Source organism: Crocodylus porosus, unplaced genomic scaffold, assembly GCF_001723895.1.
Source record: "Crocodylus porosus isolate Cpor-Errol unplaced genomic scaffold, CroPor_comp1, whole genome shotgun sequence".
Classification (NCBI taxonomy): domain Eukaryota; kingdom Metazoa; phylum Chordata; order Crocodylia; family Crocodylidae; genus Crocodylus; species Crocodylus porosus.
The window spans coordinates 105,323,162-105,348,696 of record NW_017728947.1 but is presented as its reverse complement, the minus strand read 5'-3'; the positions used below and the strand labels follow the sequence as shown (position 1 = coordinate 105,348,696).

Below are 25,535 nucleotides of genomic sequence, written 5' to 3'. Positions count from 1 at the left end.
AAGCCGCTGCAAATGAAGTGGCAAGGTGGGAAGCCTGTGTGGGTCAGACTGCAGTACTGTATGGTTTATTATGAGCCCCTCACTACTGTGATGAAAACGTTAACTATCGGGGGGTGCCTGTGAGCATTCGTTTAAACATGTGTAAGGACTAATACCCCGTCAGATTTTCCCATTGAGAAGATTATGATAAAATACTTGAATGGGAAAAATAGTTTCTAATGAAGAAATCTATCAACTTGGAAAGCTTGAAACTCTTAGAGATGACTCATTCTGTTCCAAGGTGTGCAAAATAAAGTATACAAGATCTCAGCTAAATACTAGGAAGGAGAAAAGACCCTCCAATGAAAAAACTACTCAAGACAAAAATCTTCTATTTCTGTCCATGACATCTGCTCCAACTGAACTCACGAGTAATAATAATCTGTTGCTAGGAACAGTCTTTAGTTTATGTGTAGAGGCCTCTCTGCAAGGCAAGTCTTTCAGAATTGCTGGGCTGGTCATAAATAATCAGTGGCACTTCAGAGAAGAGAAGGAAGAACAAGTACTCTGAGGCTCCATGTAAAAATAGTTGCAATTCCATTACTATAAAGTGTTCGGCTAAAGTGACTTATCCGCTCCCACAATGATTTTTTACAGTGCTAAGCACCTTAAAACCACTTACATCTATGAATGATATGTGAACAGCAATATCGCCAACACCTTTCCAATGCAGTCTTTTGGGTATATGCTTTAATCTAATTAGGCCTTGTCTACATGGGAAGTTTCTTGACAAAACGGCACCTGCGTAGTTGTAACACTATACCTACACTGGTGTAACTCCTCATATCAATATTGAATCTGGAATAAATGATACAAAGAGTCTGAAATAGATACAGAGGAGTCACCAGTAGAGAATTTAAAGCCTTAAAATGAGAACTTGGATCACTGCAGTATGTGAATTTTTCCCTATTAATTGCTTCAGATACACTCCTGATGTCTGCTAATTTTAAAATCAAAGCATGCATCCTGGGCTATTATACTGGCAAAATTCCTTTTGAAACAGTTTTTTTTAGGAGTTCAGTCTTTTACTTCCCTTTTGCCAATGAATTTAGAAATCCCAGATTTGGAAACCTGCACATAAGCTTAGAGGAATATTGCTACATTAGAGTGTTGATTATATGGAATAATTAGTGTCACTATAATTCTAGATAATCAAATGTTGGGATAATCAGACACCACAGAATGAAGTGCTGAAAATTGTGGTTATTGTATTACACAAAAATATGAAGAAACAACCAGATATAAATGTCTGGCACTGTGTACTGTTTTAAAACTTCAAAGCGCTTGTAAATAAACAATGCACAGTTGTCTCACCGATGAGCAAAACTCAACTGTGGGCTCATGGCTTTGTCAATACAAAACATTCCAGTTAAGGGACTAATGAATAATTAACTCTCTACTGTAGTGGGTATAGAAATGGCAGTTCTAACAATAAACCTAAATTACTCCAATCCAAAAATGTCGACCGCCAGTTGAAAGCTGTCAGGTGACTCAAAACAGGAGTGTTTCCTTCCTTAAAAACCCTAGTGTTAATTTTGTGGCCTTGTACACATGAATGCTAGAGCTAATACAGTTGAACTTTGTGTGCTGGATGGCCAGGCCAGATAGACACATGTGGGGAGGGCAGAACTCTGTAGTGACTTTTGGCACTACAATCTGGCTAAAAGTGGACATGGTAGGGGCACAAATCTACAAAGATAAATGCAATAGTGGCTCAGTGGGCTATATCCACTATTATGCACCCATACCTAGCAGCTAGGGCATGGCTGAAATGGTCTTTGGTCTGTAATTCAGTTTTGGCCTTGAGTACATCCATGAGCTCCACAGTATGAGTGCACTTTTATGTAAGCAAGATTTTTCAGGATTGGGTATTTTAGATTGGGTACATTTCTGCTGCAGACATAGGTCCATTGTAAAGCTACTCAAGCTAGCTCGAAACATCCTAGCTCAGGTATTGGTGCCAGAGCTGCAAGAATGCAAAGCTCTGCACAGGCAAATTTACTCTGCTTTTCCATCAGTGTGCACAGTGTTTACCCACATACAGTACCTAATTACTGTAAACATGCACGTTATTAAACTGATAAGTTATCTTGTAATTACTGTGTGGTAATTACTCAGACTGTTGAAAATAACAGCAATTCCATTAGAAATCCTGTGTATTCTGCAGCTGGAAGATTCTTCCTTTCATAAAATTAAATCACATCATCACTATACCTGGTGCAACTAGGACTGCTAAATTTAGCTACTTCAGCGACTCCAAATCTAATTCAAAAGCTCTTCCATCTTTACTAATGAAGCCTCTCTATGTGTATTGGATTCTTTCTTTCTTCTGATTCAGGAATTTATTCATAAAGACAATTATTAAAGAAAGCACTTGCTGAAGGCCCAATGGAGAAATGGGTCTTAATCAATTTTACTTCAATGATAAAATGTGATTTTTTAAAATTTGAATGCAGGTGACAACACTACTACAAAGTCATGGTATAGCTATATATAACTGTCAGGTGATTACATAATAAAAGGATCAACTTAAATGAAAAGTAAAAAAGAGGTACATTTTAATAAGAAGGTGAAAAAATGCTAAGTAACATTAATGGCTGCTTGATACTTAGCAGACTAATTACAGGCTAGAGGCGATACCTTTATTCGTACTGGGTAGTACATTACTATGAATGAAACCCTGGTGAAGTCAAAGGAATGACTGGAAGAATGGTGCTACTCAGTGGGCACGTCTACACAAGACGCTTTATTGTGCTTTAGACTAATGCACAGTAAAGCATCGCTGTCTACACATGTGTGGGACTTACTGTGCAGTAAATTAGGCTAATGGATGGTTTGCTAGTACCACGGAATATGGGTACTAAATTAACAATACATTAGCTACAGTACAGTAGTGCATGTGTATTTGCTGACCAGAAACACTTTGCTCCCCATCAACGTAGGCAGCAGGGGGCGGGGAGCTGTCTGTGGCTCTGGTGTGGAGCTTGGGATTGCAGCCTGGTTCAGCAGTGCTGGCTCGGGGCGATGTCCTGTGGCCAAGCAGCAGCAAGGTCCTGAGCTCTCCCCTTACTTTGCTTGCTGAGGGGACAGGGGAGCTCTCAGTCCTGGGTCCCAGCACTGCCCCAGTTGACTCCCACTCATGCCTGGGGGAGAGGAGGATGCTGAGCAGTGCTGGACCCTGGGGGAGCTACAGAGGGAGGGGGGTAAGCAGTAGGCCTGTGCGAAGCTTCGAGTGCTGATTCTATTCAGAGGAGTTTCGGCTCAATTCGGCAGCCATATCTCCGAATCTGAATTGGAAGACCAGTAAAAAGGTCTGAACCAATTCGAAGCCTCTGAATTGATTCAGAAAAATTTGGAGGAAGATTCAGAGGGGGGCAGTCCACACAGCTGGGAGCTGTCCTCCCCCTGGGGCAACTCCTCTCCGCTCCCTGAATCCCAGGCCAGTAATCGCTCTGTTCCCCCGGCCAGTCCCGGGCTGGCACCAGTGGTAACGTAGAGCTCTGTCTGGCTGCTGCACAGGGAGAGCAGTATCCGAGTGCTTCTCAAACAGTAATGAATCTATATTCACTTCATCTTTAGGAGATGAGGGAATATTGCTCCTATTTCACTGACAGGAAAGAGCAGTACAGACAGATCAAGATCAAATGTATTTACAAATTTTGGGTGCCCAGTTGCAGGACATGGATATATGAACAATTCACCATGGTGTCAAAGGGGGCATAGCTTTAACATGTATCCACTGCCTCCTGACTACTGTCTTGCTGCGTGCTCTTATTCTATGGTAAGTAGAAGCTAGGCTGATAGCAATTACCATTGATTAGCTGATACACAATAAAGCCAGACCCCTTTTTACCCTGTCATTAGTTGTTCATATATGTCTATGCCCTGAAACAGCTTGGATGTGATTTTCCAGCATACTTACCCTTAAAGAGCACTCTCTATGTTCAAAACACAGCTCCCAATGAGTTCAGCTACAGCTGTAAGTGCTCAGCACTTCAGCAAATCATCTGGAATTGCATGTGCAGTTCTAGTCACGTCTGTTGAAGAGAAATGGGTCCAAACCAAAACAAATGCAGAGAAGGACTACTAGGATTATGAGTGTAACAGGGAGTCTACCAGACATGAAGAGACTAATAGAGCTTGGTTTGCATAGTTTAACAACACAAAGGCTTAGAGAAGATACAACTACCTTCTTTAAATACATTTAAAAATCATAGAAAAGTAGGGCTGGAAGGGACCTCCAGAGGTCATCTAGTCTAACCTCCTGCCCAAGGCAGGATCATCCCTATGCAAACCATCCCAAGAAAATCCTTGTCTAATCTATTACTAAAACTACAAAACTGTGTCATACAACTACAAAGCATAGCACCCTAACCTGCCACAAGTAAAGCATGGGGACAACCATGGCTAATGTCCTGCTCCTGCATGGACTGTTAAAATACACTTGCGATATTCAAAGGTGGCCATGAATCCTGCTCCAGAGGATGGTAAAAACCTCCACACCCTGGACCAATCTGACCATGGGGTAAAAGTCCTTCCTGATCCCAAATGTGACAGTCAGACACCCAGCCAGGAGCATCTGGTTTTTAGTACAAGAAGAAGAAATGGCACACCACACTCAAAATCACCAGCATTGGCTGCAGCCAATACCCAATGCTTCTAAAGAAGGTGAAAACCCCCCCAGACGTGTTGAAACAGGAGCAATGCCCAGAAGCATGGGAAATACCCATAACATAGCTACACCTAGATCATTCCTGACCATTACTTATCTAACCTCTTCTTGAACACTTCCAGTGATGGAAAGTCCACAACTTCCCTAGGCCAGCTGTTCCAGTGCCTCACTGGGTAACTGTCATGGAGGGAAAAATACTTTGTAAGCTGAAGTACAGTGTTGGCATAAGAACAAGTGTGTATAAACTACAAATCAATACATTCAGGCTGGAAGAAGGCTTCTAGCTATCAGGAAAATGAGGTTCTGGAACTGCCTCCATATAGGAATAGTGAGAGCAAAAAACCCGGCTAGTTTTAAGATTGAAGCTCTACCAAAAAACAATGTTGTGCTGTGATCGCTTGCAATAATAGCATGCAGGATTCAGTGACCCTGGATTTCTCTTCCAGTCATCTCTGCCTGTATGAGACTAATGGAGCCAAGTCAAGCACTGAGAAAAAGAGGACTACACAATTAATGATCACGTACAAAAAGTTCAGTTTAAGTGACTGGATTAACAGCACAGAGAAGTTCTGGGTATATCTGCATCATGGCCTGGCAGGGACATCCCTGTATATACCTCACCCACCAATTCCCACGCTTGCTTGCAGTGAAGCCACTCTAGGGTTGACCCCAGCAGCTGCTCTGAAGCACGCACAGACCAATGTCTCAAGGACTGGTGGGACATCCCCTGTGCAGCATCACCAGGGTATTTCTGTGTTGGGAGCCTGTGAGTAGGTGGGCAAGTTGTGCCTGCTGGGACCTGCAGGAGATGCAGTCCAGATACACCATCTGTGTCCCAGGGAGGAATACAATCCCTGTTTCCTAGGATGACTTCCAACTGCCTTAAACTTGAGAGCATGCTGTTCTGAAATCTCCTGCTCTGTTCATTGCACACTTTCTACTCCTGCTACAAAGGAAATGGGGTCTAAAGAAGAGACCCTCTTTCACTACACAATTCTGATTTATCCCATAGCAGTGCCTGCACCTTCATGGATTTTGCACTCTAAACTTGAGCAAGTTTCTGCTGAGCGTGTACAAACAGATTTTTCACAAGGTAGCCAAACTGGGTCAATTTTTCACGGGTATGGTAAAAGAAACATCCCTGATCCAAAGGGTATTTGCTGACAAAACGTTATGTCCTTGTTTCAAAGCATGGATGTACTTGAGCTTTTCAAGATAAGGTCACCAGAATTTTCTTCAGACTGAATAACAAATTATTTTTCCCTACTCTCATTCTCAAAAATATATGAATCCCTTTGCCTGGATTTTTCCAGATAAAAAAAGAGAAACTCCACTCATCTGGAAACAGAAACCCAGCATGAAAGTTAGCAGCTATAAGCAATTGTACACAGGGTCTTAGAATGGAAAATACAGCATAATTGCAAACATAGACAGTTAGCAATCTTACTTATCATTATGATTGTATGCCTAAAACCCTGATCATTGTACTAAAAATCTATTCATTCAGTTTTATCAAAGGTTCAAAACAAAAGGCTAATATTTAAGACACTGAAAAAAATAGCCTGCCTTTCCTTGAATTTGATCTCAAACAAATATTCAGTTAAAAAAGAAAGTCTGCCAGCACATTTCAGTTTTCTTGGAAGGCCAACTGCAAACATGGAAAAAATAAACTGGTTTGAAATCCTCAAACAGTGAAAATAAATGTTTAGTTCAATATCAATATGTTCCATTGTCCCTGGCTCTTTTTTTTTTTTGTTGAGATCTGAAGACCTGCTTTGATGATTCATGTGACAATTGAAGTCAACTGGAACTGAGCTTTTGAATGTGCAAGGCTGGATTTACCTCCAAAACTCTAGAATGGTTGTTTTCCAAATTTATTTAAATAACAAAACAATTCAGTTGTTTCAAAGTCAGTTGTTCATCGTAAAGATGAAGCAGGGGGCAACAGGCAGAACACTGGGGAGTGGATGGGTAGCCTGTATTCTACTCCAGCTCTCCTCTGTCATCTAGATCAAGTCCTTTTACCTCTCCAACATACCTCCTGACTCTTACCTCTCTGGGATGAAAGCTCATTAGGCTCAAGACTGTCTCCAACTATTCAACTATATGCTCATTGACATGGGACCCTGATCTTAGCTGCTGTCTCTAGGTACTACTACAGAACACGATCAGTTAATGTATAATAGTGTTACGTACAATCCATGCTGCACTTGGATTCATTACTACATACCCTAAATTAAAACTAACTGCAGCACTTACCTCTAGGGCTAGACTGTCCCCTCTGTATTCATACTGTGTGTGTCTACACAGGCAATTAATAAGCCTTAAGGTCACTACGTATTAAAATAAGGTGCAGTAACAGCATCCAGGAACACATCTGCACGTGTGCCTGCACTGGGAGCAAATTTGCTCCCAACAGGAGCAGTCGAGTCCAGGGCAGCTCCTGCTGCCTAAACAAGGACTGAGTCAAAATGCAGGTCCCCAAGGGGACCCAATTAACCTTACATGGGCACTTGTATATCTCGCTTTTCTAAACTTTTGAGCTTACGGCCATACTCATGTTCTTTAAATATATATATTTTGTGTGTAAATCCTTTGTTTTGTGATGAAAGTGTACTGGTATTTGTATTACAAAGTCTATTTAAGGTCAGGCCTGTTTAGCTTTGTTTTTAACTTTTTGATAAAAAAATTATTAGTCTCTATTTAAGAAAGGCCAGTTTTCCCCTTACTGACAAATTTTAACAATACAGTTACTGTGGTTACTTATGTAATACTGTATTTTCTAAAACGATACTGCATATCATTCTCTCAGACTGCATTAGATGAAGGAGGTGTCCAGAAAAGAATTGGAAAATAAAACTCCTTTGTGCAAAAGAGTCTTTGGGGGAGATAAAGGGTAGCTAAGATACAGATGGAAACAGCAAGAATGATTGTTCGGTTGTGTCAATGATCACCTTTTTGTTACACTTTAATATCTAATCTTTGTAGGCTCAGCTTCTATTGTTTCCAGGCTGTTATAGCAATTACCGAGCAGGAAAAGAAGTCTGTAATGTTACAAAGATTTAAAGAAAACCTTTTGGGGTAGCTGGTAACATTTACAGAAGGTACCATGAGCCTTTGTCAACCTGACATATTCAAAAAAGAAAGCTACAGTGTCTGACTCTTTCTAATTGCAAGGCTTTCCTTTTCACAACAAGGCACATTTGAATTCATGATTTGAGTTTTGGACTTCATCCAGCCGTTAGAAACAGCACGAACGGAGCCAAAGGCCAATAACTTTATGATTCAAAAAGAAGGCGTAGTCACTTCATCTAGGCTAAGGAAACACCTTAGCTGAATAAAATCACATCTCCTGTCAGACAAAGCAGTTTGATTTCCAGTTTTTAACAGAAACATCAGGGTTCTGATTTTCTAACTTTTTTTTCCATTTCAGCTTGGCAGTTGAAGTACTGTGGGAATGATACCGTCTTCCTCATTTTGAACATGGCATCTAATAAGCCCCCGCCAGCTGCTGAGGACCAGTCTTCCACTGAGATAGACGATCGTCACATTTCACTGCAAGGTAAGAAGCCACGCAAGTTTCACAAAATATCTGATGTCGGTTCTGGCAGATGCACGTGGTTGTGTAGATGGCAAATGAAAATCTGAAACCCATTGAAGCACAACGCTTAAAAATAGTATCGATTAGAGTCTGTTCAGCCAACGTATTTTTCTGCTGCACACAGACTTCTGTAACTGCCTCACAAGAGGCTGTTCAGCCGTAACACAGTACTCTCAGAGCATTTCTCCCTCCCACCATATTTACAGAGTCTTTGCCTTTTTTGGTACAGCTTTGCTCGCTGTTTCTTACGCTTTCCTTTGTGGAATACATGTTGTTGTAAACTATGGTTACGGGAACTACTAGTCTGAAAAAGAGTTATGCAATTCCAATAGTTTCCCATGTTTCTCAGTTTGTCTACTGTGCACTTGCTGTCATTAGAATGCATGAAGTTAGTTGTCTTTGCTTTAGCTCGTAGCTTTATTGTATTTCAAAAAAAAATCTCATTACTTGTCTCCAGCCATCTGTGGAAATGGCTCTGAGGGACTGAATGAGTAGAAAAATCTTTGTGTTTTCCATATAAGCTCTTTTAAAGGATAGATTTTTCTACCTGCACTTGCATTAAATAGCATTTTACTGAACAAGTAATCTCACTGGTTTCAGTGTGGTTAATTGAACAATAAAGAGCTGGGCAATGTGAGTTTAGGGGGTGGAAATGAGCTCTAGAAAGAATCTTTCTGGAAGTGCCTGAACCATAGGTTGGATTATGCTTTTTTTTTTTCTGGGATCACTTTTTTATCTTTTCCTTCTGTGTCTAGCCAGTCCTACAGTCTTTCTACTTTCAAAAAACTGATGTTGGCTTCACCAGCAACCATTCACAAGGGCTGCAGGGGCAGGTCCACTACAAAGCTGATTCTTTAGTATGCTCAGAGCTGAGCTGTTGTAGGGTAGGCGGATGGCATCATGCCCCTGAAAAGCTATTTCCCTTTAGCTCCTTTACAGTGGAGTTGCAGTCTGGCTTACTTCTGTGGAAATATATTGTAAGCAGATAAAACAGTGCAAGAGGGAAATTCTGCAGTGTTTTCTGATCCATAGCTGCACAAATATTGTTACTCAACCTAAAGTTTTGATGTATTGGCATTGACTGTGATCTAAGGCCAAAATTATTTCTGTATGGGATCTTTCCCTTTGTCCGCATAGCTTCGTTAAGTCATTCTCTTCATTCACATGGGGAAGCAGCATACTTCCAGAAGTCAGAGGTTACTGTGAAGGTTGCTTGAGGTGAACTCCTGTTTTGCCATTAGATACACATTTGCATTTCCTATTACATTCAATGCACGTGGACATCTAAGATGATAATTTTCCCTTGAATACAGGCTCACATGAGTTTTTAGTCATGATATAGAATCAGAAGAGTGAGCTTAGTTTTAAGGCAGGAGATACAATGTTGCAAAGGTAGTTACAAAGAATATATTTGTGTTTTGCTTTGAAATATGTATTTTTTCAATAAAGTCAAATTGTTTGTATGTATTTACCATAGTTTTGAAGGAGTGTAGTAATCAGTCTCCAGTAGGCTTGAGACTGCCCCATTTATTAATTTTTAAAGGGTTCTGTTAAAATAATTTTATAAGTGGCATAAAAGCAATTAATTTAGTGGTTAAAAAATGAGGTATACATTCATCAACACACACAGAACTGAGACCCCATTTGAACCTTTGGGGCAGGCTATACAACTGGAAATGTAACCATCTAGAAATGCTAAAGACCTACTTAAAACAGACAGAAATGAGCAGGCTTATGTTAGCAGATCTTTGGTAAAACAGGGCAAATGGGTATAGTAGGATAAGTCAAAGATAACAGATTTTTGAAAAATTTTGGAAAAAATTTCAAAATTTTGAAAAATTTCACTCATAGTAGTAACCATTTCTGACTGGCTAGAGATTGTAGGTGCTTTAGTTTTGAAGGCTAACTTGAGATACCTTAGAGATTCCTCATTTGGAAAGTAAGAGCTAAATCTATTTTCATTTTGCATTTGATTTTTCACTCCAAAATGGATTTAGCCCACATAACTGCAGCTTTTGGCCCTGTGACAAAATAGGATTGTTTTATGCATGTACCTGCTTAAAGAAGGAAGGCGGGCAGCTTACCAGTTTGCCCAGTAGCCTAGTGGTTAGGGCAGTTGCCTAGGGGGCAGGAGAGTTTAGGACCCTGTACCTCTGTACTGACTGTATCTTCTGCTTCCTAGCACAGTACCCTAACCACCAATCTGTAAGCATTGCTCAGTCTACTTCCCAGCTCTCTAGAAGCTGGTATTCATAGTTAATACAAATATCAGCTATATTCATAGTGAATGCAAATATCATATAAGGATATTTAATAGTCGCTGAATACAATGAATGAACAGCACTGGGGAAGGAGTAAAGATTAGAGCCTAAAGCCTCCTCCCTTTCATGGCAGCATCCAGGTCACTGAGCCATATGCGCTCTCACTTATTTGCTTTCTCTTGGCTCCGTATATTTTACTTCCCAGCTGCCCATGGATCAGCTTCAAGAGGAGGGCTGGAGAAGGCTCAGAGTAATGCCTATGGCCTGGAGGTTTCAGCACTTTGCGAAGCAGGAGATGCATGTTCACACCCCCTCTCTGACTGTGGAGGTTCAGAGTCCCTCCAGCTGGTGGGACTCAGAATCTGGATATCCTGCTGTCTGGTCAAGTGCTTGAAGTACTAGACTATTTGGCTGAAAGGTGGGAGGGTCTTCCTTTTCCAGCACCTAATACCTGGCAGGTGAGATTCTCCACTCATTCGGTCAAGGGTCATCTCTTTGTTCTTTGTTTGTACAGCGGTGTGCCAGGAGAGTGGGCACAGCTGTGGTATCAAAAAGTAGTAGTAATCGGCTGCTGTAAACCAGAGTAACTCTTCGGAGTGATAGATGCCGTGTGTTCTGATGACAACCAGTGATGTACCACGTGCAGTTACAGAAAGATCATAAAATTCTGCAAGTGGCATGTTGTCACTGTGGCAGAACGCCACATCTGTCTCTCCCTAAAAACTCTGCTGCGTGACAATTTGGTTAACATGGTCACTGCAACGGGAAGCTGTCCCATGGGCTCTTTAGGTAACCCTGAATTGTAACTTGAGCTGGATACATTCCTGGGGGAGGGTGGGAAACCTGCTCCCTCTGCCTACGTGACTGGCATCACATACCTGGGTGGGGGCTTATACTCGCTATTGTTCTAAGCAATGCCAACCTGACTGGGAGGGGGCTAGAGACCCTGCCAGTCTACCCGGCAACCAGTGATGCATTTCAAATTGGTTGGCTGGCAGCCAACAGGTGCTGGCCTCCATTGGACCAGGTAAATGAGGTCATAAGGTCTATATAATTTAAGGACTGCCTAGGAGGAGAGGCAGTAGCCATGATGAAAACTTAGAGAGAAGCTGGACCATCTGAAACTTGCTCTCTCTGGAAACTCATGATCAATGATCTGCCTGCCTCCAGAGGGACTCTCCACCTGCCTCTGGATGATACTCATGAGTAGGCTACCTGAGATCTAACAAAATATATAGCTTGCAGTAACTCAGATGCATGATCAAAGGCTACCCAGCCATGCCAGTTTGCTCTGTGGGATTTCTCTAATATTGCTCACCCCTGTACCCTATTCCAAATCTGCTCCTTGTAACCAGTAAAGTTCTCCTTTGTACCTAGTGTGGGAGACTTATTGGGAGTGGGTCTAGATTATGCCTTGGAGTCCCCTTGATTTGGCCGACTATGGGAGACCACTATTTGTGCTTCAGACTGAGGGAAGCACCCCAAATTTTTGGAATGGATCGAGTATGCTCAAGGACTACTAGGCCTGTGTTTTCCAGGGGGCACAGTACCAGGATCAGCCCAGACCCTGGGTGATGGCATTGTTACTCCCAGTCTAGTGGCTGTGCTCCACAAAGGGAGTCAGCCAGATGTGAGGTTCACCCAGGCAGACACTCAGAGCCTGGAAGGTGGTCGGGCGCAGTGAGGTGGGTGGCTCAGTGCAGAAGCACCCCCTACTGGCCTGCCACAGTCACACTCCACCGCAACGAGATATTAATTTAACAAGGGGTTTAATAATAGCCAGTGGCATTTACTGTAGTATCCTGCATTTGGTGTTTTACCTACTAGATTTTTTTTAGAAAAGGAAACTTATTCAAGGCTCAACACATTTTGCTGTGTTCTCTCACAGTAAAAAGATCTGGATAAAACATAACTTAATTCATAATGATTTACTTTATGTTGTTCAATACATTAAAAAATGTGAAAGTGTTGAGTCAGATTCTAGTACAACATAATAGGTGAAGACAGTGGGGAGAGGGCATTGGTGACTTCACATTGCATGTTACCAACACTAAGTATTAAAAAATTAATGAATGGATCACACCCCTTCCCCAAGCCCTGAGATTAACCCCCCCGCAATCCCCCCCCAAATTAGGCTCTGTTTGTTGAGAGGAACATATGCTCAAGGTTTTTTCTACAACCACTAGGTGTTAGGATTATTTTTAACAAAAGCTTGCTATGGAATCACATGACTCCAGGAGCTAAGGCCTAAAGGGAAGCACTAAATGTTGTGAGACTCCCAGTTATACTTGTTACACAATATTGGCAGTGCCGGTACACAGCCTTCGCCCTTCTAGTATTCTGTGTTGCTCCCAGGCACGATGCAGAGTGATTTGAAGGTGTTGCAGAGCTGGCTGTTCTGTGCAGTAGTTCGGCCCGTCTCCTAAAGGGGTTGCAGTGGGGTCAAGAACTGGACCCGTTACATTGCTGAGGTGAAAGTTCATAATACTCTTGTTCCTATGACAACTGTTTAATCAGGGTAGTGGCTGCTCCTGAGTGGGCAGGCTCCCTACATATGGGACATCATACCTAATGCATGAGGCCTTAGTTACAGGGGTATTGCCCAAATCAGTCATGCTCAGACAATGGGGCTTGGCCTTTTGTGCAGTACGAACTATTTTACTTTATTTCCACTCTTGAAAAATGAGACGCTACAGGTGGCTTCCTGGGATTTTTTGTTCAATTTCCATATTAACCCTCAGCACCTTTGCAAGGACTAGGTGGACATTTCCTTGTAGTGCTTCTGGCTGCAAGATCCCACTGAGGAGCCTGTTCCTCTGTTCTCTGGGGCCCTCCTCACTTGTGCAAAGCCACAGAACGAGGAGGTAACATCTGATTGTCCCGGTTGGCAGGGAGGCAAGAAGGATGTGCTTTCCCTCTACTACTGTGCCTCTTGAATCCTTGTTCCCTTGGAGAGGCTCAGAGGTTAGCTCCCATTTAGGTCAATCCTTTGCCATCTGGGTAGGCGTGGATTGTATCAAGGATCGGGCTCCCCGGGGTAGCCACCTGGTGGCCGCACAACTCTTGCTCTGCTGTGACTCTTTGGGTACCCTCCCTTTTCTTTTGTCTGCCATGCCTTGTTATAATTAGTTGATGTGTAATAAGGGAGACTTCCCCTAGGTCCCAGATGGAGTCCTTGTCTGTAATGCCTGATGTGTAATAAGGGAGAGTTGGGCTCTTCTCCCGGCTGCCCGCAGGGAAGCCCCTTGCCTGGTCTCAAACCCTGACTTCATGTGCCTCCTAAGCCCTGACCCTTCTGGTCAGGTCGCTCTCTTCCACACACAGGGGTTTCCTATTAGGGCCTGATGACTAGCTTCCAGGGCAGCTTACAACTTCTGCTGCCTTAGCTGCCCTGGTGTCCTATTGCAGGGCTAGTAGGCCAGCAAAGGCACTCTTAGTTTATGAGTCTCTGGCTACCTATTCCCCTGCAGCCAGCCCGTAACATACAGTCTCCCCACTCCTCACCTGGTGATGTCCCTGCTACTTCCTCTGCCTTCAGGTAACAGAAGACTCTGGCTCCTTGTTACATAGATACAGAAGCCAATCTCTCCTCCTCACCGTGATACAGCTGGGGAAAAGGCCATCCATGTCTTGGCCTGGTGCTCCATTGATCACTGGTACAGACCAATATCATTTCTGTGGCATGGGAAGGGGTGCCTGGATAAAATGACCCCTGATAGCAGCAGCTTGGGAGCTGTGTGTCTAAGCAGATCTTGCAAGATGCAGAAGCTAATGTGAACTGAGGGGGAGGGTTTATACAGAAGGGTGTGTAGGTAGTAAGAGAAATGGTGAAGGGTGGCAGTATGTGGGGGTAGCTTCCTTTGCACCTGGGCTGCTGTGGTATATGGAACTGAATAGAGGCTCTCGTAGTCACACAATGATAGAGAAGTAGAGCTGGAATGGACCCCCAGAGGTCATCCAATCCAGCCCCCTGCCTGAGGCAGGGTCATCCCTGTCCAACTATCCCATACAAATCCATTGTCTAATCTCTTAACAAAACTACAGAGTCAACTCTGACACAGTGCCAGGTATCACACCTGAACCTGCCAGAGGTAAAACAAGGGGACAATGGCAGTCAGTGTCTTGCTGCTGCAAAGGTGGTTAATATATGCCCAGGAGTTGCCAGGTAGAGGGCCATGGTTCCCACTAAAGGAAGGCAGAAACTCCTGCAGTCCATACCAATATGACTGGGTTCAGGAAGGAATTTTACCCCACAAATATGGTGATGGGTCTGACCCTGCACAGAGGGGCAAGACCCTCTCGCCAGGAACCTCTAGGTCTAAGTTGCAAGGGGGGCCATTGGTCCACTGAAGTCAAAATACACGACTGCAGCCAACACCCAGTGCCTCTGAGCTGGCTTGGTGATTGGCACTGGCGGATTCCCTCCCACGGCCAGTGATTGGCCACTAGGGCCCCCCTTCCCCTGCTTGGTGATTGGCTGCTGGGGACTGCCCCCCCTGTCGGAGATTTGGTGCTCCCCGCAGACTCCAGACTGGGGAGGCACCAGTCACCCAATGCCTCTGAGGAAGGCTTAAGAAAAAACCTGGGGCTGCAGGGGAATTCCTTTGCAGCCCCATGTGGTATCAGTATAGTCTAGAAGTATACAAAATCCCTCTCCTGAGCTTGGGGTGTAAGTCTGTTTCCCTAAGGACATGCCCACTCCTTCTCCAGCACTTCTTTTCCACTGTACTTTCCTGGCACCATGGTCTGGATCACGGGGTTGGAAGGTGTGAGCTCTTGCTGAACAAGCCCATGCAGGAGGTCGAATTTACTTTCTGTGCACTGAGCCAATGCGAACATCCTCAACACTCAACAAAGCAGTTACTCTTGTTAACCCAGGTAAGGGCCACACTCCCCTGTGACTCGGTGCTCACATCTTCGACCATGAAATAGAGCACTGAGTTTTCAATCACGGATTGCTTTAGCTTTTTCCTAGAACACAGAAAAGGGTTAAATATATTCAGGTGGAGTAGACAAGTTGAAATCCATTTGTGTATTTGTAAAGATGACTGCAGATTTGCATAAATAAGACCAGTACTGCATGTTTGATTAGATTGCAAAATGGGATGTATCATAACATCAGTGTGACCCAAAATTTCCATCAAACAGGGAAAGGGTAAACAAGTGCAAGTGTTTTCCTTTCTCAGGCTTTAGAGTTTGTCATGAATTCACCCCAGAGCAAAGTTGCCTTTGGGGTTCACCATGTGGCCTGCATGGATATTCTCCTAAGTTAGATGTAGTCCTGTAGTGTTTAGTCTATCTGTAGCTAGAGCAAAGCCAGGTTCCATTTTGTCATTTTTGTATTTGTATGTATTATAGTATTTTTATACGTTTTGATATTTTGATATAAATGTAATTTCGGTCATGTCATGTTGTGTCGTATCCACATATAAATTTATAGCGTGAGTAGAAACAGCTGAGAAAAACAAGCTGCTAGGAGATCTTGTAGGAAACCATAACAGCACCGGGCCTTGATCCCAGCAGAGGGGTCAGAGACATGGTCTGCTTTTTCAACCTGTTGAAGCTGGCTAGGGACTGTCTCCTTGGATTTAAGGTGCAGGATAGTAGCAAGTTATTGTTCTGATATTTTGCTTGGTCTGTTTGTTTGTATCTCTGTGTCTCAACATAATTGATTTTGTATGTGTATCCTTGTTATTTATAATAAATGCTTTTTGTAATCTGTTTACAAACCACTTGATGTGCATGATGCTTGTGTCCAGGGTATCTGACCCTACAGGCTGGCTCATTCCATGGAAAGGGGGATCCATCTCATGAATGTACAATGATGTGATTTTTCTAGCTGGCAAATGCCCCTCTGCTAAGGGCTGGCAAGATCTGACCAAGATGGATATGGCTGAGGAACCACAGGCCAAGAAGTTGGCCTCTGCTGTTCCCGAGCTGGTTCTTAGTGGTCAAGCAGCAGATAGCAAAGAGGACTTCTGCTTTGGGGTAGAAGAGCACCCCAGGTGTGGAAACACCCCAGGACTGTGTCTCAAGGGCACACCCAGGCTACATCTGGGGCCTGGTGCATCAGCTCATTAGCAGTACATAGCCCTCCATCAGCTCATTAGCAGTGTAGACACACAGTCAGGAGTACACTTTATTGACATAAATGTACCTTGCTGTTTGATCATACCCAAAAGGATGCTACTATAAGAGGAAGAGAGAGCTAAAACTATTTCAGGTGTGGTTTAATGCTTTAATGTAATTTAAATCTTTTAATGTAATTCAAATGTATTTCATCATCCCTGCTGACAGTATGTTTTCTGTGTACTCGAAATCCCACAAATAAATGGATAAAGGTTTTTTTTCTGCATTTTATATTAGATTACTCTCAGTCTCCAAAATTTCTGGCTGCTTAATTTCATCTCGTTTAATTGACCTGCATGAGTTAATTACCTCTCTGGCACACTTATAGCCCAGAAGTTGCTCAAAACAAAAATGATTATATAGCAATTCTTTCTGATCTTACATTATCCCTCATTAATCCAGATTGATGTTTTATTATAAACGAGTTTTTAGCCAGAATGGGAAAGAGTCCCTTGTACAACACTGCCCATCATCTATGGTTACCATACGCCAGGGTTTTCCCACACATGTCCCCTTTTTGGGTTCTCCCATCTCCATCCAGGAGGTTTTTTCAAATATCAACAGATCTGGGATTTTGCTCAGCATCAAAGTGCTTCCCAGCACTTCCCAGCTTGCCCTAGCAAGGAGCTGCTTGGGGCTGGAGGAATGTGGGGTGATTGGAGTCAGGGGGCATCACGTTCATCTGTGTGCATATACACACATGGCCGGCATGCAGCTAGGCAGTGGGGTAAGAACAGCCCTGGCTGGGGTGGGGGGTGGGTGTTGGAGGGCCAGGACTTGGGGACTCTGTGTGTGTGTGTGTGTGTGTGTGTGTGTGTGTGTGTGCATGTGTGTGTGTGTGTGTGTGAGAGAGAGAGAGAGAGAGACGGGTATATGCAGGGGATGGGTGTGTGAGGGGGCGGATGTCTGCCAATGCTGGGGGAAGCTGTCCAGGTGCTGGGGCAGGGCAGTGGAGGCACTTGCCCCTCCAGTGTAGGAAGTGGGGGGCCCTTTGGGAGCAGTGGGGAGCTGTGTGGCTGGGCCTGTAGCACCAGGGCCAATGCCCATGCTTGCAGGTGTGGGGCAGCTGGGAGACACTGCAGGGCTGGGGGAGCAGAGGGCTGCAGGTCAGGGGTGAGGGGCATGTGCAGCACTGGGGGGTTGTGGTTTGGGAGTGAAGGACACCAGGGGGGCTGAAGGCTGTGGGTGGGGAGTGTGGGGCACAGGCAGTGCCAGGGGGCTGTGGGTTGGGTGTGAGGGGCAGCAGCATGGTCTGGGGGCAGGATACTGTTGACAAGAAATGAGAAGGCCTACAAGGCCTAAAAGGGCTTTTATGAGTGTGTGTTGTGTCGTTATGAGCATTTTATGAGTGTTTTTCTCTAACTTTCATGTTTATTTCCTTGGTAATGAAACGAGATTTTTTTCCACTAGGGAATATATTCACAATTTTAGTAATCTTATAAAAATGTAACTTGTCTGAGAAGTTCCCAGTGTTAAACTTGGGAAATCAACAGTGAACATGAGTTAAGGAAACCTTCACATACAAAGGAAAGAGGAGCAGGAGACTGAACTGTTGGTCACGGCGCTGCTCGCCTGCCCTGGGAATAACCTGAGAAGGAGAAAGGCAGCAGCAAGGGCATCAGTTCTCACCTCCCCACTGCTCCAGAAAAGTGTGTAGCCTCAGAGTCAGGAAAACACTATACAATTCCTGCTCCACAACAGATTTCCTTTCTCATCTTGGGCATATCTTTATTGCAAAGTGCTTTTAATATATTTGTAGCAGGGTGGGATACCTAGGGATGGCTGTGTTACCCCCCACCCCCAGGTCCTTAACCGTGCCGGTCTTTCGCACCCACTATAAGCACCCACATTCTCACCCGCCATGTCTTGTTGGTATGATAAATATAGGGAGGCTGCCCTTCAGCTTTAGTTTTGGACACGGTTGGGCTAGATCCTATTAACCCTGTTGTTTTCTACCCCCTTTTACGTCTCGCTTCACTGTGGATGGTTCCCAAATCTCTTAGCCTTATGGGCCATATGCATGGCTCCAGCCACCCCTTTACCACGCCCCAAGCCTCACAGATGATACAGGCATCATCTTCCTAGGCCTTCTATTAATTCGGCTTCTGGTCCTCATTGTGCTCTCTGCAGTCCTGTCTTTGCACCCTCTCTGGCACTGGGCTCTCCCCAGCCCTGTCCCAAGTGCTGCACCCCCTCTGGGGCCAGCGTCTGTTCCCCTCCAAATGCTGCACCCTCTCTGGCACCGGGGCCCCCCACACTGCAGTGGACCCCAATGAAGCATCCTCCTTCCCCAACTAGCCTCACCCAAGCCACCGGCTGTTATCAGACAGCATGCACTCAGCCGCCCACCACCATGAGTCCCTGGGCTGTAACTTAAAGCAGAGCTCACATCATGCTCTGCCCTGGGGTGTATATGGGCCTAGGGCCCTGCCTCCTCCGGCCAGCTGACCAGGTGCAGGTGCGGCCAATTCCCTCATTAACTGTTTGTCCTGGCAACCTGCACCTGGGGCCTTATCTCTGCTCTAAGAGGAGCAGGCACCTTAGTGTCCTGCTACAATATTTATTGTTTGCTTACATGTTTTGGCCTCTACTTCAGGGCAGATTGTAGCAGTCTTATGCCGGTCAGGTGTAGCATGACTCCCTGCAGATAGAGAGGAGCAGGCTCTGTGGTAGTGTTAGGTCTCACCTCATTTAGGTAGCCAAGAAGAAGCAGGGGAACCCCTTCTGTATGCCTGACACGGCAGTGACACAGGTGTGCCTGAAAGTGAGGGCTACGGCAAGGGAAAGCCTATTGCTGATAACTCCTTTTCTGTAGCAGTGGGGAGATAAGAAGGGAAGCTGATCCCCTGGCTCCTTTCTCCTTCTCAGGTTATTCCCAGGGCAGTGGAGCAGTGTCATGGCCCTTCTTAGAGGCTACCTTGCATCCTGATGCCCTTAATGTTTAGCCAGTTCGCTGGTGCCTGCTGCTTGCCCATTACGGTGTGTACTGACAATTGTCTCAACAGTCTTGGTTGACTGCCAGTTACTATACGTAGCAAACTATTTATTATGTTCCACAAATAAGTTATTCTGTAAAAACTGAGTTTCAAACTAAGAGAAAATTTGAACGTTTCCAGGTGCTCCCTTGCTACCAGCTGCACATTTGTTTCGGCAGCTCCATTCTTCTAGCTTGGTGAGTTTTGGCATCGGCCCTGCCAGTAGCAAAGGAAGCACTTTATTAGTTTGTGGATGGTTTTATTTATTCTGGTTTTGAAAACTAGGGCAAGATAAATCCAAGGTCACTCGGAGCCCCATTAAAAAAGCTTAACAAAGAACCCATTCATCCTCCTAGAAATCAAAATCTTTTTCTAATTAACCACAGGATACATGCAAGAATTAGAGCTTTGCTAAATCATTAAAACCTCAGAGCAATGAAAGAGGGAGGGGAAAGCACACTTTCCAAGAAAATGGAGAAAGAAACATCTGCCTCTCTTGCAGAAATATGTCTACAGCAGGAAGTGTTTTCCATGGCCTGTTTGCTGTGCATGGGAACTGATCTGAATGTTATCCTGTCACCCTGAGAGCCACTGGCTATTATTCTGCTACTGTTTATCGATTTATGCTGGTTTGTGTTTTTTTTTCCTGGGTCAGTGAAATAAACCAAACTGCTCTGCCTTTATGCAATGCCAGATGGCTACAGGAGGGAGCAAAACCTCCCCATACCCGCTTACACATAGTTCTTATGATATCTGGCCACAGTAGCAGTCTTGATGCTTATGTGGGAATAAACCACTTGTATAGTAGGGATGGAAATGGTTAAATGGTTAATTGACAATTATATTTATACCATTTACCGCTTACTGTTTTGTGACCTCTGGCAGGAGTGGCCCCAGCCCCTTATGTCTTGACTGTGCTTCTGGCACTGTGTGGGTCCCAGGCCACTGGGGGGGAGCCGTGAGCAGGGGGCAGCAGGCGCTGGGACTGGGGCTGCAGACATCTCCTGTGCTTGGATCCCACTGCCACAGGGAGGGAAGGGGGTGCTGGGCCCCCCATCAAGATCAGGTGGGGCCTTCTGCTGCGGGAGCAAGACTCTTGGCTCCACAGTGGGTCTACCACTGGCTGCTCGCATGGCGAGCGCAGCCCCGAGGCACTGTTGAGAGGCAGCGGCACGCTGGGAGGCTGCTGTTGCAGCCCTGATGCTCCCTCCAGGACCCCTGCTACACCGCTGCCCCTCAGGTACCCCTGGGGCTGCTCACCATAGTGATCCCTCAGACCTGGTGCCACCTGCTCCATCTGCTGTGGTGCCTCCTTGGGCCGAGCCAGCTGTGTGCTTTGCCCTGCCTTAAGTCTGGACCAAGCCCTGTGCAGCGCCAGCACCATGGGCAGGACGGGGGAGGATGCTGTGTGCCTGCTGGTGGTCACCCCACTGGGACTAGACCCCCCCCTTTCCCCAGGGCGAGCTGGGGAGGGCCCGGTCCGGCAGCATGGACGAGCCTTGCAGGTTTGGGCCGCAGTGGCACAAGCGCAGCAGGAGGCTCAGGGAACCCATAGCTCTGCCTGGCTCCACCACTGCAGGGGTGGGAGTCTTGCTGCTGCAATGAGAAGGGCCGCGCCTGACCCTGGTGGGGGGTTTGGCATGCCCCTCCCTTGCTCCTCCTCTTGGCAGTGGGATCTGGGCACAGGAGAGGTTCACAGCCCCAGCCCCTGCCCATGGGGGCGAGGGGAAGCTGTGGCTCTGCAGCTGGGCAGCACCCATAGTGGCTCAGCTGCACCTGCCACCCCCTGCCCATGGCTCCTCGTCAGCGGCCTGGGGCCTGCAGTGCACAGGAACAGATTCACGGTGAAGGTGTTAGGGGCTGGGGCTGTTCGGAGATCAGTAAACTGGGTATAAGTTATCGGTTAACCTTTTAAGTGATATAATTAAAGGAGGTTAAATGGATATTTTTAAAACAATATTTTCATCTCTATTATAGGTGTTTTCCATGGGAGGAAGTGGGGGAAGAGCAGAGCAGGGGAGGGGATGTAAGTTTAGCTGAGCTATCCTGCCTGGGGAGGGAGAGTGTCTGATGCTGGTACATGGGAGCTGTAGATGAAGTATGCCTGGCTGCCTGCCTGAGTGAGGATCACTCACAAGAGCAAACACACGCAGAATCAGGCTCATATTGTATAACACTCTCGTCCATTAATAGCAGAAGCAAGAGGCTGGATTCACTTACAGTCAAATGCAAGTTTAGAGGACTTTACCTTTCTGAGCAGCTTTCATACCCAGCCACAGAAGCTGGATTCTGTTCTCTGGACCAGCACCAGCACTCTGGGCTTTATCAGCTTGAATTAGAAATGGGTGAGGACAGAGATGGGCCTGCTGGCGTCAGGCAAAGTGTTTTGTTGTTGTTTTACACTGCTTTCCAAATGCTAGAAATACCAGCCCTGCCTGTTGTTGAAGCCAATAGTAGCTCCCACTTGGCAGAGGACCGTAATAGTTACACAGACATGGATATGGCAACGGGGTGTGGTCTGCTCATGTGCTTACTTGAAACTAATGTTTTCATTGTGTTTACTTCACACCTGAAATAGTTGTCATTAAGATTGGCTTTTAATGCTGGGGGGAGACTTTTTAATTTTTTTTTCCAGAGCAGTAAAACTGATACATTTCTGATTGCATTTTTTTTTTAAATTTGTCTTCTTCCTCCCCCTCTCCTCACCCTTTGTCAGTTTTTGCAAGCTTTCAATGATACAGCAAGCGAAGAGAATGGGAGATGGTTCATACTTTGCTGAAATGGAGTCAGGGCAATACTATTACAGCAAATAGATACAGAGCACAGGAAGTCATGGAGAACCAGCGAGAGGGTGTTTAGCTGCACCATGGAAAGAATTATTTACAGAATATGAATAGACTATAACTCTTTTTCCGGACAGGTTTAGTATTAAGGCTTTGGTAGGTAACTTAGCAGTGAGAACCAGAATTAACTATGTGTTTTCCTTTGTGCTAATCCTGTGCAGATACCTTTGCCTGTGCAGTCCTTTACTCAAAGTTATTGGGGCTTTGCAGAGGTCCAGAGGGTTGGCTAATGAATCTCCCTACAGGATTGGAGCCATGCAGGAGTGGATCCAAAGGGGGTCCAGTGATGCAACTGCACCCACCCCCCTTTCTGACCACACAGCAAGAGCAACATTTGAGGACTTCTTAAAGTCCCCAAAGAGGGTAAAAATTCCCACCTTTCCCACTCCTTGCTCAGAGGCATGTCACCTCCCCTCTCCTCCCTCACCTGCCACTGTCACTGTCCCACTCCAGCTGGGCTGCACAGGGGCTGGGCTTGGCCCTGGACAGCAGAAGCAATGGCAGGAGGGTGGGTCCCCCCCCCACTGGTCTCCCTCCTGTGTTCCCTGCCAGCCTGGAAGGTGGTGCAGGGAACCTGCCTGCTGCAGCTGCCACTGCTGCTGTCGCGAGCTGAGCCCAGCCCCCAGACTGCCTGGCTGAAATGGCTCTGGAGCTCTTGGGATAGTGGAGACAGTGGCAGGTGGGGGAAAGGGAGGGGAGGAGCTGGGCCTCTGAACTAGGGTTGCCAACTCTGTTTGAATCTATTCCGGGAGGTTTCATCACATGATGTAATGACATTAATGACTTCGCATCAGGAATGCAATTGCACATTACTATTACATTTTAAAGACTTACTGGACAACTGTATAATCAGATTCAACACTTTATTTATTTTAATGAATGCCCTATCATTTATCCCCTGGGTGACTCTCAGCAGTCTCCTGGAGATTTATCTCTAATTCCTGGAGACTCCAGGGCAATCCTGGAGGGTTGGCAACCCTACTCTGAGCAGAGAAGTGGAGAATTCTTACCTGCTTTGGGCTCTTAAAAAAAAAAAGGCCCAGTGGTGCTCCCGTGGTGTGGTCTGCCTACTCCAGCAGGGGACAGAGGCTGGGAGCAAGGGGTGCAGCCATCCCTGCAGTACCGGCCACTGCTCCTGCACCCCTCTTTCAAAATTGCGGATCTACTTCTGGAGCCATTTGCTGGAATTTGTATGTTTGCATTCCATAATAAAGTATTTGCCACTCTCTTGTAATTGGGGTTTCCTTTTTATGAGTAGGAGATAAAGCTTCTCCTAGAGGGCTTATGGTTTTAAAATCTTTCATCCACTTAGACCTGCAAAGGACTTGCATTGCTGGGCAAGTCTGTGTTAGGCTTAGAGTGCCCAGTGAACAGACCCCAGTAATCTCTTTTGGATTATGTCCAGATCTCCGTAGCTGGCAGGGTTTGAGTTAGAAGGAAATATTTCATTGCATACGATCCCCTCTGCCAGAATTCTCATTTCTGCAATCTGGCTACCACCTTGAGCCTGAGTGCCTCATTTCTAGGTAATCCCTCCCCTCGGGTGGTAGCTAGGCCCACACATTTGCCTCTCACCTTTCTTCCTTCTTTCTTTGCACCCTTCCTCTTGCAGACCCAGTGTGCCATCTTCTATCTCATCATGAGACGAGGGAGCCTGTAGGAGCATTAACCAGACTGGAGCTGTGCTTGGGGCACCGCAGTGACTGTAGACTGGACCTGGCCAATCCTGCTAGGCCATTGTTTGTTCTTCTTGCCCCTTTTATGAGGGGAACCGCTCCAACATGCAGCCGTCTCTACCACCTTTCTGCAGATGTGGGCAAAGGGTGTGAGGGGTGATGTAGGTGTGGGAGCTTTGGAATTTACCGCTCCCAAGTTAGACCACAGACAAACAGTCTTCTTGCAACCTCTCTGTCAGCCTGGGGATGGGATCCTGCTGCCCCTCTTCACCTCATAAGCAAGATGGACACTTGGGTGGCATGGTTTAGTCAAGGATGATCCTGGCTTCAGCAGGGGGCTGGACTAGGTGCTCTTGCAAGGTCAATTCTAGTCCTACTTTCCTGTGACCTGATGTGTATTGTACCTCCGGCACTTCTATGAAAACACAGTTTCTAAAGCCCTGAAGCAAGCACGGTCTTCGTGGGGCAGGGGAGCTACAAAGGACTCCACCAGGCAGGCCAGTCTGCTTGCTTGTATTCCCTCATTCCTGCGCTAAGGCAGCGGTGTAGTACGTTTACCATAATGCCCCCCTCATCTGAGTTAGTATCACCCTTTACACAGAGAATCAATCAGTCAAAATGTTTAATAGGTCATGAGCCCTTTCTCTTCTTTATATAGATCCATTTCCAGTTGGGTTGAAGTAAGGGGTATTGGGAAGGAGGGGCACATCCACTTCAGCCTTCTCCTCCCCCTGCATTGGTAAGCTGCACAGCCCCCAAGCAGCTGGTAAAGCAAGAGCTCCCCAGTGATTTTTTCAGTCTGTTACAAATGCACCATTGCAGACATTAGATAACAATACTTATTTCTAGATATCTCATGAGCGAGCACACTGCTTAGGACCAAGGGAGAAGGATGTGTTCCATATACTTCAGAAAGTGGCCACGCCACTTAAATCTGTTTTCTAGGCGGATCACTGCACATCTCCAGTGACCGGGCCTCGGATGCCCATGGTTTTGGCCAGGCAGGATGTAGAAAGTGGGGCAGGTCTAGGAAGAATTTCCTCTTCTTCAGGGAAGAAGAAAGATGTAAGCAAGTCTGAGTCAAGTAAGGTCTGTGCCTTGAACCTGGAAGAGACACCAGAGAAACTGAGATAAATAAAATCAGTATGGATCGTATTCTGCCTTTGGGGTCAGTCCAGCGACATCAGTAGAAGGCCCATGAGAGCATCTGGGGGGGAATTCAATGTCTAAGTCAATAATATTTTCTGGTTGTTCACATTAGGTACAAAATGTTGTTGTGTAACAACATAAGCTTTAAAAGGTATCTGATGTTTTTGGAGTTTGATCAAAAAGGAACAAG

At 45.5% G+C, this 25,535-nt stretch overlaps 1 protein-coding gene across 1 annotated transcript in view; it reads left to right on the top strand.

Annotated features, from left to right (window-relative positions):
• The first annotated feature begins 8,018 nt into the window (after positions 1-8,018).
• Positions 8,019-25,535, top strand: part of SYNE2 (spectrin repeat containing nuclear envelope protein 2) — a 256,377-nt gene continuing 238,860 nt past the window's right edge. The window contains exon 1 of the mRNA XM_019550841.1: positions 8,019-8,273. Within this exon, the coding sequence (XP_019406386.1) occupies positions 8,195-8,273 (79 nt within the window). The 5' untranslated portion in view covers positions 8,019-8,194. The remainder of the gene's footprint in view (positions 8,274-25,535) is intronic.